The sequence below is a fragment of the Leguminivora glycinivorella genome, chromosome 2, assembly GCF_023078275.1.
Source record: "Leguminivora glycinivorella isolate SPB_JAAS2020 chromosome 2, LegGlyc_1.1, whole genome shotgun sequence".
Taxonomy (NCBI): domain Eukaryota; kingdom Metazoa; phylum Arthropoda; class Insecta; order Lepidoptera; family Tortricidae; genus Leguminivora; species Leguminivora glycinivorella.
Window position 1 is genome coordinate 19,526,947 of NC_062972.1, and position 22,112 is coordinate 19,549,058.

The 22,112-nt window shown below is 35.5% G+C and overlaps 1 protein-coding gene across 1 annotated transcript in view; it reads right to left on the reverse strand.

Moving 5' to 3' along the window:
* Window positions 1-22,112, reverse strand: part of LOC125241592 — a 34,669-nt gene that overhangs the window by 2,817 nt on the left and 9,740 nt on the right. The window contains exons 2-6 of the mRNA XM_048150144.1: window positions 18,826-19,000; window positions 17,972-18,140; window positions 12,028-12,170; window positions 762-937; window positions 21-207 (exon numbers count right to left, since the gene is read on the reverse strand). Of these exons, the coding sequence (XP_048006101.1) occupies window positions 21-207; window positions 762-937; window positions 12,028-12,170; window positions 17,972-18,140; window positions 18,826-19,000 (850 nt within the window). The remainder of the gene's footprint in view (window positions 1-20; window positions 208-761; window positions 938-12,027; window positions 12,171-17,971; window positions 18,141-18,825; window positions 19,001-22,112) is intronic.

A 22,112-nucleotide genomic window follows, 5' to 3' on the forward strand; every position in this document is an offset into this window, starting at 1 on the left:
ATTTTGAAATACTTAGGTACCTCCGACATAAATCCGGCATCCCTATACTTGTACCAAAAGTAGGGTAGTATAGGCAGCCCACGGCTCACTCGAGTGCTCTCCGTCACTCGACCGCGTATGAGTCCTGCAAGTTGAGCGGAGCTCAAGTTCCTTGAACTGTACACCGAAGGGTAGAGCGCCGTACTCTCAGTCCAAAGCCACGATGTTCTGGAAATATAAAAACAGTCTTGTAATTGTCATCAAACCGTCAGACCAATTCGAACGTAAATACTCTGAAATCAGATTGATATCAGATATCTTAAGCTATTGAAGTGCATCTTTCTTTACCCGAGCTAAAGCATGTACAAATAGGAGAGAAATGCACGATAACTGAATGTTATCGGATGGATATTGTAATTCTAAGGTCAGTGTACGTTTGAATTCAGCGTAGACCTGGTACCTATTTCACAATATTGGACGAGCACTGTGCGCAAGTTTATTCAGGATTCAGGATTCTCGTTCAATATTTTTTCTTCTGGTATATGGTGTTTACCACGAGAAGCACAATATATTGTTTAATCGCAACAGAAAAGCAAACTAAAGGCTCGTTTACACAGCACGCGAATTCGCATGCCATTTTAGTTAGATTGCGGACTGTTGATGTTATTGATCAGCTCACCTAATGAGATACCGCAATGTAATGAAAATGGGCTCTAAATCGCATTGTCTGTCGCGCTTGGTGCGGTTGTTGCCAATAATATTACTTACTCAAGGAGACTTACTGATCATTCTCTTGCTGTACGATGCTCGGGCAAGTCTCCACTAGCTTGGAGCCCGCCATGTTGAAGCAGTACGGGAACCCGTAGTAGCCCCACTTGGCCTGCGGCCGCAGCAGGCGAGCGAGCGCCACGGTAGCCTGCATGAACTCGCGGCCGGAGCGTTCGAATCGACGCTTTGCCTGGAATTTGATATAGGAGATAAAACTTGTGAACTTAACGTGAGCGTCATATTCGTGTATATAAATATGTATAACTAACTATATCTTACATATACCCATTGGGCTATCGAAAAATTTTGTTCTGTTTAAGAATTTTATTATTATTTATTTTAGGTAATTACAAACATAAATCTCTAATTAATTTACATAGTATCGTTAAACCAATAAGGTTTGTCTCGATACCTATTCCATTCCGCGGTAGATGTTATACAATACAACAATCATATAATTATGTAGGTATTCTATTCATTATACATATTATATAACCAAAACAAGGAACCGCCAACATTGCACTGAGCGCAAATAGCATTTAAGTAATAGCACATAATTATTGTCACTTATTTTCCTTGTTGTTGGCAGCCGCCCGCTTTGGCCGGACCGGTTTGCGCTCGGCCAAATACAGGATGCTTCAATTATGTACTCAAAGTATTTTATGATAATAAATATTTTATTGAGTTTGTTATATAATAAATAGAAAAAAAAAACGATAAAACGATAGATAGTTTAAAAAAAAACGATAAAACGATACATTGCTTACATATACAATACAATACAACCTACCCTTTATTGCTCTACCTACAATTGCAGTCTATGTACAGAAGCTTAAGAAGTGAAGAACAAGCGGATTATACTGAATGCCTTTAGTTCCCAATCAGCGCATTATACTGAAAGGTCTGAAAGCCTATATTTTATTAGTTCTCTATTTATGTTTTTTAGTTGCAATACCTGGCCCCGTAGCCGAATGGCATTTCTCCGACGCCAAACGAAAGCGATACGCCGCTGGCTCTGTCGCGCCAATACGCAAGCGCGATAGAGATAGATATCTACTAGCGCTTCGTTTCGTGAGCGTTTCGTGAGCGTTTGTGCCATTCGGCTAGCCACCCTGTGACTCTAAAATATAAACGCCAGTGGCCTAGTGGTAAGAGCGTGCGACTTTCGATCTCGGAGGTCGCGAGTTTGAACCCCGGCTCGTACCAATGAGTTTTTCGGAACATATGTGCGAAATGTCATTTGATATTTGCCAGTCGCTTTTCGGTGAAGGAAAACATCGTGAGGAAACCGGACTAATTCCAATAAGGCCAGCAATAAGGCTAGTTGGCCTAGCCAACAACTCCTCGGATTGGAAGGTCAGATGGCAGTCGCTTTCGTAAAACTAGTGCCAAATCTCGGGATTAGTTGTCAAAGCGGACCCCAGGCTCCCATGAGCCGTGGCAAATGCCTGGATAACGCAAGGAGGATGACCTGTGACTCTAAAATGGATAACCGTGCGTTTCCCTTGTCCAATTTTATTTGTGATCGATCGTCTTTGGCCAATCTTGAAACAAAAATAAATACCTGTATCATGTTTGCTCGATTCTGGTCGTCACTTTAAGAGGGGGTCGTACGAAATCCTCGAAAAGTGCATTCGGCGTTTAACAAATGCTGCTCACATTTCTAAATTAAATTAAATAAAATAAATGTAGTTATTATCTTAAAGAGTGTGTCTACAACTTTTGACTATTCACAATCTCCAATTATTAACGGTGTAATAACTAAACCCACACAAAGTTGACCTAAAATGAGAAAAACGTATGTCGCCGTTTAGTAAACTTTGTTAAAAAAATTCAATACCCTAGTTATAACATTATGTGATTTTGAAAGCCAGATAATTGGACTACAAGTTTTGAGGTTTTTTATATTTTTCCTCTCAAAGGCAACAAAGAAATTTTACCTTAAATTTAAACTATCGTAAAATTTCCATACATTCGCCATTGCTGTCAGAATTCTCCTTTCGATTAGATGCCGTGAGCGGCTCATCGGAGGCAGACGTGTCGCCGGTCGCTCCGCGTTGACAATTAAATTTGACAAATATTTTGACAGAAAATAGTGTACGTACACGAAAAACCATACCAGTGTAAAACTGTGCTCAAAATAAATAGGGTAAGTCGATAATGTCAGGTGGAGATCCAATCTCATTTAAAGTGTAAAGGTGCATGGCTTGTGCATCAAAAATAAATAAAAATATATCACATTATTAAAAAAAATAACGAACACAACCGAATGAGTATAAATGATTTCATTCTAGTTCGGTTAAATTGAAAAGAGTTTCATGTTTTCTTTTACTCATTGGAATAAATTTTCATTACGCTGGTATTAACAGTACGTCATTTTAAAAATATATATGACAGCACCTACGTCAAATGCTGTCAACCAGGTTGTATGTAAACAATTATAATTTAATTTATTTTTACATATTTAGATACTTATTAATCGATTCTTACTTAGAAGGGAAATGCGGGCGGGTATATAAGTACCTATTTATTAAATACACTATTCCGTATGGTGTGCTTCTGGTTCAAATTTTTATATAAAAAAATGTTTCAATTTCATTAAAGATTACCCTGTGCATACCACGAACACGTAAGTAACCGTAAGTTCATCGTTGTTTAGAAAGTAACGCTCGTTTTGAATGGCACTTCTCCATTCAACTAGACCAGATGTTCATGGAACAGTCACCAGCATACGTATATGACTATGAGCGGCCGTGACAACATATCCGATTCTCTATAGGGGCCATAAGTATATGACGACATATTCCCGGCAAAAAATTGTGATGCTTCGTGACCGGCAAAAACACAAACTCTCTTTCTAGCGGCTCGGTAGATGTGGGAGGGTCCTTATTCGTATAAATATCTGATCGGGTCACTTAAAAATATTTGTTTCCTTATAAAAATCTAAATTACACTCTCACTCGCATTCTATCCATTGTTAAAGCAAATATATATCTTACAGGCTAGAAATCATTAATATGTAATTACAGTGCAATAACAAACCCTACCTTAGTTGCCTTAGAGCGGTAAATTGTATGAGGTGACTTGACATCTCACGAAACGAAACGAAACGAAACTTGCATATGTCTGTCTCATCTGTTCTTAAACTATGACAACTAAACTTATTACAAATCTGATATCAGAAGCCTTTTTACAAGCTTTTATTCAACTTGCCTTGTTAGTTTGGGTCAAAACGTAGAAGCTAAATTTGACCCACTTTCCGGTTTCCGATTGAGCTGAAATTTTGCACACATATGTAAATCACGTGACAATGCAATATTATGGTATCATGGAGGTGATCTGATGATGGAGCAGAAAGGTGGTCAGAGGAACTCTGTTATGAAACGTCGTATCCCCATTGAGTAAGGGGTTTTTAGAAACATCTCGGAGAGCAATAGATGATTGTTGAAAGAAAGGTACAGTCGGCTAAGGTAAAGCTTGTGCCAAAAATGAAATTTTTGCAAAAAAATTTTATTATAAATTGGGAGGTGTAATTTTTTATTATCTCTGCATTTCATTGAGAAGAAAAACCGGCCAAGAGCGCGTCGGGTCACGGTCAGTGTAGGGTTCCGTAGTTCCAGGGAAAATAATATATTTAGGGGCATGAAAATGTCTGTCAAAGTTGGCATTTAAATTTATTGTATTATTTACTCATTTTAACTTTATTTTTGTGTGAAATTTTGCTCAGAATTTGTTCGTTATCCTTTTGAATGTAGTGTATACCTACACTTCTAAAGTTTATGTTCCATACATACTTACTACAATTTTCTTTTCATTGACAGACGATTTCAATTTCAATTTTCAATTTCAATTTGATGGATAAATATCCGCGGCCTGAGGGGTGAATAGGATCAGGAATGGGGGGAATCGGGTCGCAAAGGGGGTGATTAGGGTCGGAAGAGGGGTGAATTGGGATGTGTGGTCAATGGTTGTCAAATTGTATAAAAGATATATAACTTACCTAAAGTGATGTTTTTATGAATGACTTCTCTGTATATGGACGCAATTTATACGTCAATGTATTGCTTCGTAGTTAGACTAGATACAAGAAATCAACATTTAGAAATGTTAATTACACTTCTGTCAACCCAACGTTTCACCCATGATTGATATAATATAAATGGATTACTTTAAAATAAAAATCATAAATATGAAACTATACAACTAGAGAAGAAATAAAATTATTTTATTGAATAATTTTTGATTTGTTCTTTTTCAAGTTTATATAAATAATAAATTTTCAATTCGCTCAAAGGTTGAAAGAGACACCTTATAGGGATAAGTTCGCCTTTGTACACCATAACTATACTGTATTTATATGTCCTAACTTGTCTTATGTACAATAAAGTGTTCACATACATACATACATAAATTGAAATAGATATCATACACGAAAGAAAAAACGACAAGGCCTACTGATGGCCGAGCCGGGAATCGAACCCGGGTCTTCAGCTTACGCAGCTAACGTCATTACCACTAGGCCACCCGCCCGCCGTGTGGTACCCAACGAAATTTCTCTAGTGTATGTTATCTCTGATAGGCACATTTTGACCACCTCGTATATGAATCTTATAAGGCCCATTTGCACCAACCACTTAACTCAGGGTTAGTGGGCTGTCAACTGTCAAATTCCATGTAAAATAGTGGGTTAACCCTCAGGTTAATCCTCCATCTTCGTTGGTGCAAGTGGCACTTAGAGGATTACGGTATAGCGAGAGACATGGCGGGTTCGATTCCCGGCTCAGCCACCAGGGGGCCTTGTCGTTCTTACTTTCGTGCGTGATATCTATTTCAATATATAAGCATGAAAACGGTTATGACTTTCAGAGATGGCGGGGGGGCGCCAAGCCTTCGGTAATTGTGTCATATACTTGGAAATTTCGACCCTTGCTTTCGTGATCCGATGGCCGAGTGGTTTTACAGGCATCCGTCCGGTTAACGGAGTACGCTGGTTCGATTCCAGCTCGGAACACTTGGAGGCCTTGGTCACTTTTTCTTTGTATATGACATTTATTTAATTATTTAATGGTTATGACTTTATTTTCAAATAAGTAATTTTTACTGATAAACTTTTTTTTTGGCATTTAATTTTGTAAGGTATGCTCCCAGCCGAAGATCAGCGCTGATGAAGAGGCACCAAAGAAAACACGTCCGTTCCATACAAGATTTATTAGCAGAGAGCGAAAATATAAACCTACCCACAATCAGTCGGTGCCTATAATTACTAAACTACCCACATATGTCACAAATTTATTTCAAGAAAACTTAATGTCATTATCAGTTTGCCGTTAATATTTTTGGGGTTTGAAATTGGACCAGAAGTGATATTAAAAAAAAACTATACATTTATAACCTTTTGAATTTTGGAAGTCGGTTAAAAAATCTGGCCAAATGAGAATCTTTTTTCGCACAATTGTAAAACTAAATTATCTTTACTAGTTACCTCTAAAATACTAAATGAAATGACATCTATTGCGACTTAAGTAGTTTGCATAAATTAGTAACCCAATTCACCTAGAGACGGCGCTGCACTTTGGGCTACTTAGTACATCGTTTTCTGAAGATTTTGGGTTCATGGGGTCGGAACGGTTATGAACTACCGTAATTTGTGCTGAATAGGACCAAAACCGACTTTTGAACGTCGATAGCACTTTTTTTATATGTTCCATGCTAATTTTTTACACAAAAAATCTTCCAGCGGTGAGAACTTCGGTTTGTCTTTGAAAATACGTCGTTTTATTTAGTAATTTTCGCTCACCCTAACGTTGGGGTGAATAGGGAAAAGTGCTAGGGTTGACCCTTTTGGACTACGAACAAAACCTGACTAACTAATATGTTATGAGCAGGCCTCGGATTATTTTTCGCATGGTAAGATGAAAGAAAACTATGGAGTCGATATTAAAACTAAACTTTAATTCATATTCATACTCATACTCACTAATTTTCTTAGTCCCGTAATACTTTTGTCCCTTGTGCAGGTTGACAGATCGAAAATTAATCTTACTGAATGCAATTAAAATTATTTATGTGGTGTGATTTGGGAAGCCTTTTGCTTGGTAAAGGGTTACATTTACCCTGTAACTATATCAAACTAGTTACTATTTTGTTTGGTTCAGACTACTTTGTTGCGGTAAACGTAATGCTAAGTACTAGTAACACATTTCTCATGATCGTATTTTAGATCTTTGTAAGGTTCTATCCAGTATAAAATTGCAGAAAATTGCGGATCAGACATAATTGTTTACGTAATTATTGCACGCACCGATTGCAATAAATAATTAAGTGACACATCGCGTCGTGAATGATTGACATGCAAATGATTTTTGATAAATCAGCTAGTACAAGCATTACGTTTACCGCAACAAAGTAGTCTGAACCAAACAAAATAGTAACTTAATTTGATATAGTTACAGGGTAAATGTAACCCTTTACCAAGCAAAAGGCTTCCCAAATCACACCACATAAATAATTTTAATTGCATTCAGTAAGATTAATTTTCGATCTGTCAACCTGCACAAGGGACAAAAGTATTACGGGACTAAGAAAATTAGTGAGTATGAGTATGAATATGAATTAAAGTTTAGTTTTAATATCGACTCCATAGTTTTCTTTCATCTTACCATGCGAAAAATAATCCGAGGCCTGGTTATGAGTAGTCGGTTATGTATTAATAAAATAAATTTATCGAAATCTACACATATGATAACCTTAAACCAACCTTTATAAATGGTGCTCTGACGCAGTGAACAAGTAAGTATGGTCGTGGGCAGTGCGGATAACGTGTTAAAATATAAGCATAGTTTGTTGCTATTTTTCATGTTTAAATAACTTCTAAACTAACGTAGTGGTATTCAAGTAAACGGTTCACAGTGAATATTAAGTAGCTTGCCAGAAATGTGTTTCTGCTTAGCTATACCTACAATTGTAAGTATTGAGTTTTGTATCATAAAGTCAAACTAGGCATTTATTACTAATGATTTACTCAGTGGGGTGCCTTTGATCACTTGCATGGGGTAACATTGACCATAATGACACATAGTTGATTATTGTCTGATTATGTCACGGTACTTGTTAAGTTGAGGCAGATAATTTGATCTCTTCGTGTGATAAATATTGAAACAATTGCAAATAAAGTTGGTTTTTCGAAGATGGTAGGTAATTTTTATTTTTGATCAAAGTAACCCGAAAAAAGCGTTAAAGAGTTGTAATATTTGACTGTGCGAACCGTTTTTTCATCTTTTTTTGAGATAAAATACTTTTGCAAGGGGTTACATTCGATTACCATTTAAAAAACATAGGGTATCAAAGTAACCCCAATGTCAGTTTAAGTTTGATCTCATAGTTATTTTTCTGCGTACATTATTTTGTTACTTTTCTAGATTTTTAGCAGGAAAAGACTAAAAAAGTTGATGGTCCCATTTTTTCTTTCTTTACATTTAATGGATAAAAATACCCATTAAATGTAGAAGCTAGCTATAGCTACCCATTACCATGTAGAAGCTAGAGAAGTTTAAATTCCCAAATTGGTCAATGTAACCCCAGTTTACGGTAGACACCGTGAATCTATTCTAATAATTCTCTTTTTATTTGAAAGAAAAATCGTTACGATGTTACGATACTAAAATAATTATGCAATCTAAGATAAAAATGCTTTTCATATATAGTTACAAATTTAGTTCAGAATTTTTTTTCGTACAACTTTTATTAAATTGGTCTACCTATCAAGTTCAAAATAATTTTCCTAGAAAGTCTTTATAAAGTCCTGCTTTTGAGATTTTTTCATATTTGAGAAAACAGCCCAAAACAGCCCTTATTGCTTGAAATACGGCAGTGATATTGACATTGACATTTGCTTTTTCGTATTTTGACTGCACTGTTGTATTTTTTGCCATGCTAATTTGAACCTTATCTCTGAGCGATGTTTTTTAATTTTCAGTCCACGTCACAGATGTTTATGACATAACATCTAGGTATTTAGCCATTTAAAAGAAACTACAAGGGACTTTACAGACGTGGCGACTGCAACTGGTACAGGGTCTAAGCTATAATTTAAAATTATATTGTGATTTTTATATGTTTTTTTGTGTTTTATTTATTACCAAGTATGAGTTTCAACATTTTCAACTCAAGAAACTGAAATTTAGAGGAGACTCGGAAATTGGGTAAGATAAAGAGTCTGATGAAGATGGCGATGGCGGTATTGGGATAGATAAGATATGCGTCGATATTCCCTGTCTTTCTTTGTGTCTCTGACTTGACTGCTGCTAGCTGTACTCTATTCATTAGGTTTTTATTTTATACACATACTTTATTTTGTATCAAACTAAATGATAAAAAAACCTAACAACCAAAAAGAATAAAGAAAATATCTTATAGTCTTTAATACAACCCGCATATACGTAATGCACAGCACAGGCCTCTGAAGACCTGCAGGGCAATCATAGTCGCGCGATAAATGATAAAACATCGGACCGTCGGACTATTGCACTTACAAATAGTGCGATAGGGCTGAATGTTTTATCATTTATCACGCGACCATAATTGTCTGCCTGGAGGTATCGGCCTTCACACACGACTTTGAATAATGTTTGCGGGGATAGGCAGGCTGACGATTTTTAATCTAAGTATAGAAAAGTAACGCAAAATGAAGTGCAAAGTAATTTGAAATACACCTAGATAAACAATCAACTGAGTAAGGAACGTTATCTACATATTTAGGTAAATTTAAGTCACATGAGACATGAACAGAGAAGGAAAGCTAGATGATGCGTATTTTTTCTCTGTCTTCTTGTATGCTACCTTTTTTACAGTTTAATTTCTCAAAGGAGGTCAGTAGTTGACTACAAACTCAAAATAACACTCTTGAAAAAAATTAAGGGTCACTGACCTTTCACAGTAAATTGAGGTAGTGTGAGTGAAGGGTGTTTGTGTGTGTAATGGGGTAATTTGACAGATTCTGAAAATTCTCCCTGCTCTACCCCCTCTTAATAAAGATACGTTTAATGCTGCTACATAAGTAGGTAGTGTTTTTTATTACAGAGACTAAAAATATTGTTAAAAAAATTGTCGCTCCTATGGTTTAAAAAAAAGTATAGATTCTACTTGAATCATCATTTATTGACATCATGATTTATTGACATTTTGTTAGAAGTTAGCATGATTCACGACACGACACTAATCTATGCTTAGACATTAGGTATGTATGTTACAATTAGGTGTCTATAAGTACCTAGTATAATTATGTTTACATTCATATTCATTACGCTGTTGATTTTTTTAACACACTCTGTGTTGTCATTAGACTTGTGTTGTTAGAAGCTCTAAAACGGGATGTTCCCTAGGTACCTACTTGTTTGTATTAAATTTTTATTGGCCGAATTCAAAAGGGCACAAAAATATAAAAAAAAACAACTTTTACAGGGTACATTGTAAATTTTTGTTTTAAAAACTGGACCAGTCGATCTATCCAAGGTCACAATTGCTATCGCTACGATAACGAAATGCTTTCTGTCTCTTCAATATTAGTGCAACCGTAACAGTCGTGTTTCGATTGCTATCATCGCCTTGTCTAGACCGGCAGGTCCTCTAACTTCAAATAGTTATTTGTTATACAAGGGAGCAAAGTTGTATTTTAACCGAGTGTGGAATTTTTTTTATTTATTATTTATTTATTATCAGAAAAAGGTACATTTATGCAGTAACACGTGTCCCACAAAACGGTTTACACAGTTTGACTGTACTACAATTGCAACACGAACTAGCGAATGGATTCTAGGGTTGAACTACGAGCTAGCGAATGGATTCTATGGTTGAACCACGAGCGAAGCGAGTGGTTCGAAAATAGAATCCTGAGCGAAGCGAGTAGTTCAAAAATAGAATCCTGAGCGCAGAGAGTGTTGCAATACACACGAGGTAAAATAACTTTGCATCCCGTGTGTAACACATAACTTTTCACCTCACTAAAGCGAGGAAACACGCAATAAAAACAACTGGAAATAAGTCAATTTGCGTTTAGGTATTACAATTTCCACGATGCACTAACCGACACCACAAAAGTTTCAAATTAAGAATCAAGAAGAAAAATCTATTTGGGTGCGTTCCGTTTCACGCGTTTTGAGATTACAATGTTACTTAAGGTGCGTTCTGAATAAGTACAATGGAAGAGTCAAAAATACAATTTCTTGTACGATTTCAAGTGTTTTATGGTAAAATCATGTTATAAAATTGTTTGAATTTTATGTTTTTAGTCGGATACCTACAATTCGATATGAAATTATTTTTACGTTCGCATCACATGATTTGTTAAGACAATTTAAGCACAGGGAGAAAATTGTCCTGTCTGGGACATGCCTTTACAAGAAATTATGTATATTTAAAAAAGTAACTAATGACACGTTCGGATTTCAAATATTCTTTGCACTCTTGTGGATAAAATGCGATTTTGCTATCTGTTTATAAAGAATAAAAAAGTCCTTTCCGAGCTAGTGAGGTGAAAATTACTTTGTTCAGAGATTGTTACGATTTTTTCAATGAAGGGATAAACAAAGAGTCAATCAACCAGTTCTCCGAATGTATTAAATAAGACGTGTTTTGGTATGAACCCGATGTTATGTACCTACGCCTGTACGGATGAATAAAGTGCTTTGAGTGAATTAGGGCGCCCGTTTTGCAATCATAACATCTTTCCGACCGTGGCGATGTATTTAGAGCGACAGTGATGAAATATTAAATGGCAACCCATAGGTAGAGTATTAAGATTTTGGTAGCTGCTACAAGATTAGATAAATACATTGCATTTATTGTCATTATCAGAGGATTTTGTAGACAATTTACATAAAGTTAAAAATTGGCATTGCTCTTTAGTATTGTAGGTAAGATTGATTAGTCCATGAGCGTTTTCACATTATCCGATCCGATATCGGATGTAGGAAGGATGTCATAGGCAGACGTCAAAGATGGTGCCTTTAATATAGGACATCGGTACTACAACTGATATCGGATCGGATACCTAATGAGAAAATTAAAAGTTGTCAAACTAAACAATTAATAATTTACTGTAGGTACAACGATGAATCATTTTACATAACTATTAATTAAGGAGATACACTTATTTTTTCTTATTAGAAAATTTACTTTCCTCTTGGATAGAAGAGCCACGTTTTATTAGTAAAAGTTTTTGAGTATATAAACAGAGAGTTCGCTACTTTGTTACCGTTTTAACATCGTTTAAAAATACCCTACCTCTTTCTCGATCATGCTCTTGGTCCACCAGGGATGCCGTTGCCTCTCTATTTGCAGCGACAGGTTCCTGTACGGGACCAGCACGCCCCAGGAGTTCTGCCGGAAAATGGGACGCCACGACTCGAAGTCTATTACGCCGATTCCTGAAATTTCCAAAAAAATAGGAATGTACCTATTTCATATCTATTCGCTTAGTGTCTTTCCCTCGTTTCTTAGTAAGTGTTTTTATTTGTTTATATGTTATCTTAACAATGTCATACCTACACACGTTGCTAAATCTAAACAAATATAACATCGATCGATATCGATAAGCATGTGCTCTTCGCTGAATCGATTGCTGCTCCTAAAGTGACTCAGTAGTCGTTCACTGCTGAGGGTACGTAGCCAAATGCACAAACGCTTAGTATAATATCCTTATCGTAGCTATCTCTATCGTTCTTCCGTATTCGCGCGACAGAGCCGCACTGCGTTTCGGTCGGCGTCTAGCGTCAGTCAACGCCTGTCATTACAGCTAAGTCAGGGGCTCTAGCCAATAGTACAATGGTTGACGCTCCGTGGCAATCGATAAGTAAGTGGCTCGGTCGCACCAAAACGAAAGAAAGATAAGATAACTATATAAGGTACATTACGGGGCGTCAACTATTGTACTCTTGGCTACAGGTGCAGAGCTATACACAGAGACCTTCGGCACTGAGATCGGTCAAATGGTTTCGTTTTGTATGACATTGAAATGAAACATAGGAGTGGTTTGAAAAGGCGATTGGCACTACAATGATTACAAAAACGGCTATCGTTTTTATTTGAAAGATATGAAATATTTGTTTATCTGTTGATTGGTCCTATAAGTAAGATTCAAGTTCAATAATTGTTTTTAACCCGATATTACGCTACCACCGACAGCTGTCTGTGATAATAGGGATGACAACTACATTAAAAAATGACATTCTGTTTAGTCCGTCTATTAGATCGTCCAAAAATACTAAACACGTATTTTTCACTTTTTCTAATTAATAAAAAAATACAAAGATATAGAGCATCAAAGTTCCGGAGTGGGGGCTTGTTTGTGACGTCACTTCTAAGTAAAAATTTTACCTATGCGTGACGTCACGCGAAACTTCAACGCACTGTACCGTCGTCATTTTTCGTTTATGAGAAAAAAAGAAAAAATATGTGTCCAAAATTCTTTGATAATCTAACTGACGGACTAATTAGTTTTTTTTAGTCGTCTCGCCTATTATAAGTTAATGTTAATTACTTTTATAAATAAAACTTAGATGGACCGATAAGACGGACTATTTTATATGTTATTTTTGGGTCCGGATTCTAAAAAGATCGAAATTCTAGAGATTTAGCTATTAATTTCAGCGTGGAAACAAGATTGTTTAGTATTATGCCTGTTATGTCATTTCATAAACGGTTATGTCATAAGTATATAACCAATTGCGGCACAATTAGATCCAATTCCGGAATCGAACCGGTGTCCGTTGACATTGACAGTGCTCTAATTTTAGGTGCCGACGTGATTTATGATTTAAGAATCTGAATAGATAATTGACAAGCAAAAAATACTTGGACGTGTAGACCAGAAGTCTTCATGTTCCGCAGTTATTTTTCTGTGTCTATCTAATAACAAGGATTATTTATATAAGAATCGTACCTCGATTTTTTAGCGCCACCTATTAAACACTATCATAACTACACTGATGATGCCTACAATTTTTTTTTCATAATGTGTATTCACGTGCTATCATGATATTAAAATTAAGAAATATGTCATTCGTCAGTTTTTCCGTGATCATGATGCATGCAACTGCGTCGAAATATCGGGAGCTCGACAAAAATCAAAAAGGTAATCACGGTCTATATCCCGGTCAATATAAGTCTAATATGTCATTTGTTCATATAAAGAATAAAAACACGCAAAAATATTTGGGGAAAATATGATTTTGGCCACTTCCAGGCTGCGAAACAGCGCCATCTAGTTATAAGCCTAAAAGGCCCATACATTTCAGGGGTACGCTTTTGTGTATGGGCTTTGTCAGTCCCGTATTAAATAGGAAAGGGTGATACAGACAAATAACTACGGAATATACGCCATAGAGTAAATACATTAGAGTACGTGATCAATTGGCGATCTGTCTACGCGCCGGGGTTTGTCAATTCGTAGCATATCTCTTGGCCGACAAATTTGATAGAATGCGGAACCAAATTCTAGGCTTTCTTCGATGCATGCTAAACAAATTACCCATTACGAAACATTTCAAGTTATTGTATTAGACATGCGAGCATGTTACAACCAACATCAATGGAATTATTCCAGCCAAAGCTGCCAAATAATCTGTGGTACGAATTTTTATTCCATTGTATATATATATATATATATATATATATATATATATATATATATATATATATATATATATATATATATATATATATATAATTTAACAGCGGTCTTAATTAATAAAATAACGGTAGCCAAGTAAGGCTTATGTAGGTATGTATATTGTAAAAGTAGGTACTAATAAATATGTAGCCGTAATGGAATGGAAACCTCCCTAATTACAGCGGCTTAAATGATGACCATAAAAATGTGAATTTCACTGAATTTAGGTACACGTGAAATCCACCAGAGTTCTAGTTCTAGAGTGAAGTAAACATTTTCAGGATAGAATCGTCATTTGTTTGTTTACAGTCCCCTCGTAAAATAAGGCCGTTTTCACATTATCCGATCCGATATCGGATGTAGGACCGACATCCTACATCCGATAAACGCTTCCGATAGTGTCGGATGTCGGTCCGATAAAACGCATTGTTCCAAATCAATGGAGTATGATTTTGCATCAAAAACTTTTTTTAAAAAGTTTTGTATACCCTTTACCGCATATGGTTCCAAATTTGGAACGTAATGTTATTTTCCTCGTAAATCAATTGAAATGTCATTTGTTTTGCTCAACTTCTACCGGGTAGAAAGTATGCATACTACGGAACATTTTCTGTACTCGTTATGACTTCTATCTAGTCAGTGGTCCATGAAACGTTTTCATTTCTACCGACGTTCGTTAATTTTTAGTTGCAAGTGCGATCTACAACTTTGATATACAATTTTCGTGATTGTATTCAGTGTAATAAATATATTTTAAGTAGTAATTATTAAAACAATGGATGCCGCATGATTTTATGGTAAAACGCATAAGTATTTATATTTAAATTACTATGTATGACGTCGTTAAAGTATGTTCCTAAAATGGAACACTATGCGTTATAGGTAAAATAGATTAGACTAATGTGGAACTGTATGCATTAGGTAGTGGTTTTTTTGTGAGTTTGACAAATATGGAACTTAATGCAGTCAGTGTTTCGTACATATATTATTTTACTTAAAGTATTTTAAAATAAAATAAAAAATAGTCTATTTCCAAAAAAAAATCAACAATTTAAAATTTACAGTTTAGGTATCGTATTACAAACATTGTAGCCTGAAATCGCATATATATTGCCACAAATGCAGATGTTATTTTTGCCTAAACAAAGACCGCAATTGTTTCCAGATTTTTCACGTGAAATGATTTATTGACGACATTGTTTTTCATGTAAAAATTTTATTTTTATATTGTCTTCAATTGCTTTGGTTTTCTTTTTCACGCGAAATTATTAAAAGTAAAAAACGTTATTTGAAACTGTATTTTTTTTTGTCATCTTCGTTTAATATTTTTAAATATGTATGAGTCTCACGGGAGTTTTATAGTTAAAATCTTCGTTTCCATACATATTACCGCATACTGTTCCAAATTAGACCAGGGACACGGCGTAGCCATTGATGCATATAGTTCCTAATCTGGAACTGGTGGTTTTTTACTAATATTTCTAATTAGGTTGAATTTAGATTTTTTTCATAATTTTTATTTTATTACGTTTATGTTATTTTATCACATATATTTAATTCGTAGAGATTAAAAAATCCATGCGGTAAAGGGTTAATAATTATAAGCACTATATTTCAAATATTTTATTGTAAAATTAAAATAACGAGCATAAAAATACTCAAGAGTGGCAGGTAAAATAAATAATTTTACATTTAGCTATATCTACTAAAAGATAAAAAAATTAGTGCCTAAGTATCCGCAATTCGGACCGATGAATTAGGTACAATCTTTTTTTTTCAATAGAAATTAATCATTAACAGCTCTTTAATAGACGCCATTTTTGTCACGCACACTACTACAAACGTATACCTACATTATATACGCACACACACAAATATTATCGGCCGACAGCTGGCGGGGGGTCCGGCATGCCAAAAATGACGGAAGCGTCCTGCCGATATCGGCAGTTCGATGGTGCCTCGGACAAAAACTGTTGTAGGAGAGTGCCATCTGTATTAAATTTATTTGGAATTTTTGCGTTTTATATCGTTTTTTAGTAATAATGATCTATTAAATACATAAATGAAGACCTGGAAGCGCATAAATCTTACATTTTACATCCTTCCTACATCCGATATCGGATCGGATAGTGTGAAAACGGCCTAACAGAGAGTCACTCACATACTGATACGGTGTATTGTATTGATCATTTATAGATAAGTACACCGTAAGCCCTGGATTCTTAATTCGATAAAACAAAGTTTGTTTAAGCTGGAAAAAAATATATATACACCGTGCTTTTTTTGTTTTCTGTTAAATTCTTCATGTCGTTAGGTTCGTTATCAGGAACTACCCTGTATATCACTTTTAGTTAAATCCGCAAAAAAAATTTTTTATCGTTTTCATACATAATAAATGAATGACAACGAATAATTAGTGTGAGAGACCCTTAACAATAATATTCAAGTTAGTGTCAAGTGATTGACGGCACATGTCAATTCAAATAACATTGGGAAGTGGTAAAGGCTGTCACACACGTGTTCAGTAATAATTATTTATATTTTTTTAATAACTCGATAGCCGTATGAGTTAAGACGCTAGTTTCTTAGAGAAATTAATTGTGTTTGGTCTAAAGAACCATCCCTTAAAGTTAACGGAATTCAATAAAAACAGGGTGTAAATATATATGATGGCGGGGATGTAATAGGTATAATCGTACGCGACAGTAGCGCTTCCGCACAGTAATAAGTTTGTTTTATTCTATATATCGCACTTGGCCGTCTCGAGTTGCATAACACCACTCAGCAATCGAAGCACTTTGCTTGTTTGTAAATAGATTTGTTTGTTTACAGGTAGCCGCGATTATAATAAAATATTTAGCCAATAAGTAGTGACTGACTGAGTGAGCTATATGTAGGAAATGTTTATCAATTATACTTTCTGAACAACAATTTTGAGACATTTCTATATTACGAGTTTTTTGTTGCTGCTCTCCTTTGTCAGGATCACGCCAAAAAACGGTCGTACAAAATTATTCTCTCTTAGTGCGTTTTCACATTATCCGATCTAATATCGGATGTCGGACCGATATCCCATACATTTAAGCCGCCATCTTTGATTTTTACTATTAAAATCCTATATCGGATCGGATAATGTGAAAACGCACTTAGCTGGGTGTACAAAATTGTGCTTTACTTGTTTCACCGCTAAATCACAGTATAATAAAGAGTACTGTCGTACAGTATGGCCACCCGCTCCCCGCTGAAAGTGCCGCCCACCCCCTGTCGTTTACCTCACAGTTACCGCCTGTCAAAAACGCGAACAGTCGACCTGTCATATCTCATACAAGCATAGTACGCGTTCACTTACATGAGCTTAGACTGTGTGCTAGGAACGCGCCTCTTTCATATATTTGATCGCCAGTGTCCGAGGTGTGGCTAAAGTCAGGATTATGGTCTGATCCAACACAAGTTGGAAAGCTTGTCACCACTCTCGTTTAGGATCACAAGAAACAGATTGGGGTCGTAAAGAATTTACTATATCTTTCCTAGTTGGGTGCGTAAGTCTCGAGAACTCACCGCTGAAGTCAGGGTCTGGAATGGCATGGTCCAACACGAACCGGAAAGCGGTGAGGTGCTCGTCTAAATCCCCTTCTTGGGGTACCCCGCCGTTACGGGTCCTTAGTTTGCCGCTGCTCTCCTCTTTCAGAATCGCAGGGAATAGGCCAGGGTCGTAAAGAATTGTGATCTGTAAGGAAAGGACAGGTAAAATATACAGTCAGCAGCAGAAGTTCCGTAGCGGGCAAGGTTTTCACAATGATCCTAACACGCTCTTATTGTCTTAAAAATAAGATAGTGTCAAGTTCATTTTGAACACCTTGCCCGCTACGCAACTTCTGCTGCTGACTGTACATTCGTTTGAAGTTTTGTACGTGAATCGCGTAGGTATGTAATTGAAATAATGAAATTATGTTGTATTTTTATTCTTGGTGTTTGATTCGTCTTCTATTTGTCTAAGGGCCAGTTGCAACAACCACATTTGACAGATACATCATCGTCACGCAGCAGAAGTCTATGGAACTTCCCATACAATAAAATTTTACGAACGACAGATGGTTTGATACAACCGGCCCTTAGACTGTTCCTTGTTTTTTGTTACCTACATTTGGTTTGCTTTTTGTATTCATAATATGCCAACTGCCAATTGGTTTATCTTGTACACTTATGTCTAAGACGACCTAAGCCAGATCTAGTATTTGTATTTCATCATCATCATCATCATATCAGCCCTTTATCGCCCACTGTTGAGCATACGTAGGCCTCTCTTCTAGTACGCCACTTGTCCCGGTCCTGAGCTAGTCATCCAGTTGTGACCCGCAATTTTCCGGATGTCGTCTATTATGTATTTGTATTTATAAATTATGATGTTTTACCTGCTCTCCCTGAAAAGCGTCATTCTGGTTCTGTATAATCCCGTACTTTTCGAACAGGTCATCAAAAGCGACCTTCTTGGATTTGCACTGGAATGTGGGCACGTTCCAATACACATGAAACGGTCTGACTTCTCGGACGGGCGCGTCTGATGGCCGCTCTATCACGTAGTAGTTACTGAAAGAAGTAATGAGACCATTATTTTGACAAATGTCATTAATGAGGGCCAAATAACTATAATTGTTGATTCAGATGATCTGAATGTCAAAAAACAAATGTTATTGGCGTTGTTTTGTTTCAAATAAAGCTGACAACTGACAATTTCAGTTTCAGCATTTCTAGCGCAGTACTCTTGGAAAAGTACTCTTGTGAACTGAAACATGAGTAGGTTGGTACGGTGCGCTATTATGTAAGTGTAGTTGCACCATTAGATGACAGACACCCAAAGGATGGGTCTAAAAATCTAAATAATTAATTCACGAATTATTTTACGCACTCGGGAGTATTTTTCTTAAGCGCCGCAACTCATCGCCGAAGTTAAAATTTGAATTCCAAGACTATTGAGCCACGCACACGTCCGTGACTCTCGTCAAGTTTGCTCTTCAAAATATAAGCTTTTTAATTCGTGAAAAATCTAATACATTTATTGACCCGGTTTACTTCCGTATATATTCTTGATTAATGTCTCTATTGTTTACATTATTAATAATTTCGTTTTTTTCACTTATTTTATGAGATATTTGCTGGTCAAGTTATATGGTTCCAATATTGTACGTTCGCGCCAAAAGATGAACGACGGTCAACTTATGGCCAAAGGCTCATTTTTTCAAATGATATTATAAAATCGAATAAAATAGATAGATGTACTATTTTGACATTAAATTGATTGTTTGTTTGTGTTTGAAATTTTTACCAAAGCCTTTTTTTTTATCTAATAAAGATTTATTTAAGTTTATATTTGTATGTAAACAGGATTGTTCAACTAAAGAACGTGTAACTACCCAAAACGTGAACTAGGAAAATTTACTGGTTCATCTTTTAGGTTGGATTCCAATAAATGAATTTTGTATCAAATTAGTTTGTTCAATTCATTAATGTTGTGTCAAAAAATGAACCAACTAAATTGATTCGTTCAAGTTTTAGGTAGCGGTTTCAAAAATGAACGCTTTAGTTTTTATTATATTTTTTATTCTTTTATTTAACGATTGCTGTTTTTAAATAGTGTAAAACCATTTTATACTGATGCCTATGCAGCATTTACAATAGGGGCAAAGTTGATCTGTTTCCTACAAAATAAATGCTACTTTTGTCCCCACCTGTTCATTTATTGGACTGACATCGTTCATTTATTGGACACATTATACTGACTTTATGCTGGTACTGGGGACGCTATTGCACAACACCCTGCATTTTATGATTAAGCACTGAGACTTGGCACAGGTTGTTCCTTGGGTGGCCCTGAGTAGATAAAGATCGGGAGGCATTGAGAGCCCCCCTTAATTTAGGAGGGAAGAGGGGGGGAAAGCTGGCGCCGCCGAACTTCCTTTGAAACCATATTTCTCTAAAACTATACAAAATAGGGCATGCGATATATCATTTTCGGATAAATGAAGGACGAGGAATTCATTTTTGGAACAAAAAAAATCTATTTTAGAACAAAAATACAAAATAAAATGGGAAAATCTGAAAACGAGATTTTTTTTTATACATATTATTGCACATTTTATGAAAACTGTAATGGTTTTTTCTAAATAAAAAATATTATTTAATAGCTACATTTATCTAGTTTTAGAAAATGTATAATTTGTTATAGAAATATATTATAGGACGAGTGATAAAAAATAATTTACATCGCCCGATAACCCGATTTGAATGCTCATTTCAATAAGTTTTGTCAATGATTTCAGGTCTAATCACTATTTTTAACACACGAAAGCCGTAATCATTGTAGTTTATGGCTATTTTAGTGATTAATGTACTTAAAATAAAAATAAAATACAAAAATTTTAAAAAATATTAAACATGTGATAATTTTTTTTAACATTATCCTATTTTGTTCTTTCTACACAATATATATCTAAAAGCAATAAATATCAATAAAAAGCCACATTTATACAGTTTATATAAATATATAGTTTGTTATATAAATATATTACGAAACGCGAGATAAAAAATAATGAAAATGAAAATTTTAATGTACGGGTCAGCTTGCATTATTCGATGAGGTGAGGTAAAGGTACTACCCGCTATGCAGTGGAGTTCGTCTAGTAATACAGAAAGATACTTATTCTAATAACGTTTACACATGTAGGTATATCACGACCCAGTACAGAAAATTGTAAAAGTCCTATAATTATAGTTTATTTTGATTGTAAAATAAAATTGCATGTGACTTATATTGCAAAAAAATGTCTTAATCACGTTCTCCTCTCCTAAAGCAGTTCTGCATGCATAGGCTTGAAGATTTTTTAGTTTACTAGCAGAATTTAGTTACTTCCTTTGGGCCCCCTTAAATCGGTTTTACCCATCCATAAAAGATAAAATAAAAATCGTCATATTCTTCCTTTCAGTATCAATGATAGTTAGTTATTGCGCAATAGTGCCATAAAAAATAAACTAGATTCGTATTAGCATTAAACATTAATGATTTTTGAACTAAGACATTGCTTTTGTACAAAGGAGAACCTCAAAAAATGGTCTGACTAGACGAAAACATGTGTATCGGGGCTAGTACTCAAGGCTCTCAAAAAGTGTAGCTATTTTGAGTTATTCAAATAAAACAACATGAATAGTCTGAATTTAATTATGTATATATCACAACATCCACTGCATAAACACATCAGCTCCGAACATTTAATTTAAAAAGTCTTTTTTTACGGTTGCACCTTACGCGGCACTGTTTTTTATTACACCTGCATCCGACAATTTTGAGGCATGTTTCTGCAGCAACAGGCAACGTTGCGGGCAAGTAGGCTCCCAAATCCCAATTGTTACAGACTTTCGTCCAGCCACAAGTAGCAAATAATGGCAAATTTTGAATTGGGTTTAGTTGACCCCATACATGGACACCTTGATATACCTATAACCCTTACAAAAATGGTGCAAGGCAGCTTTTGTCGGTGAAATGCTGTTAATTTGGCGGTCTTTTTTGGTTAATAACTATTTTCGGCACTCGTTAACCAAAGTACAGGACGCAGATCTGGATTAATAAATATGTCAAGTAAGAATTATCCATAAACTATGCAAATCATATAGATAACTACTATTTCACAAGATGTATTAGGATCAG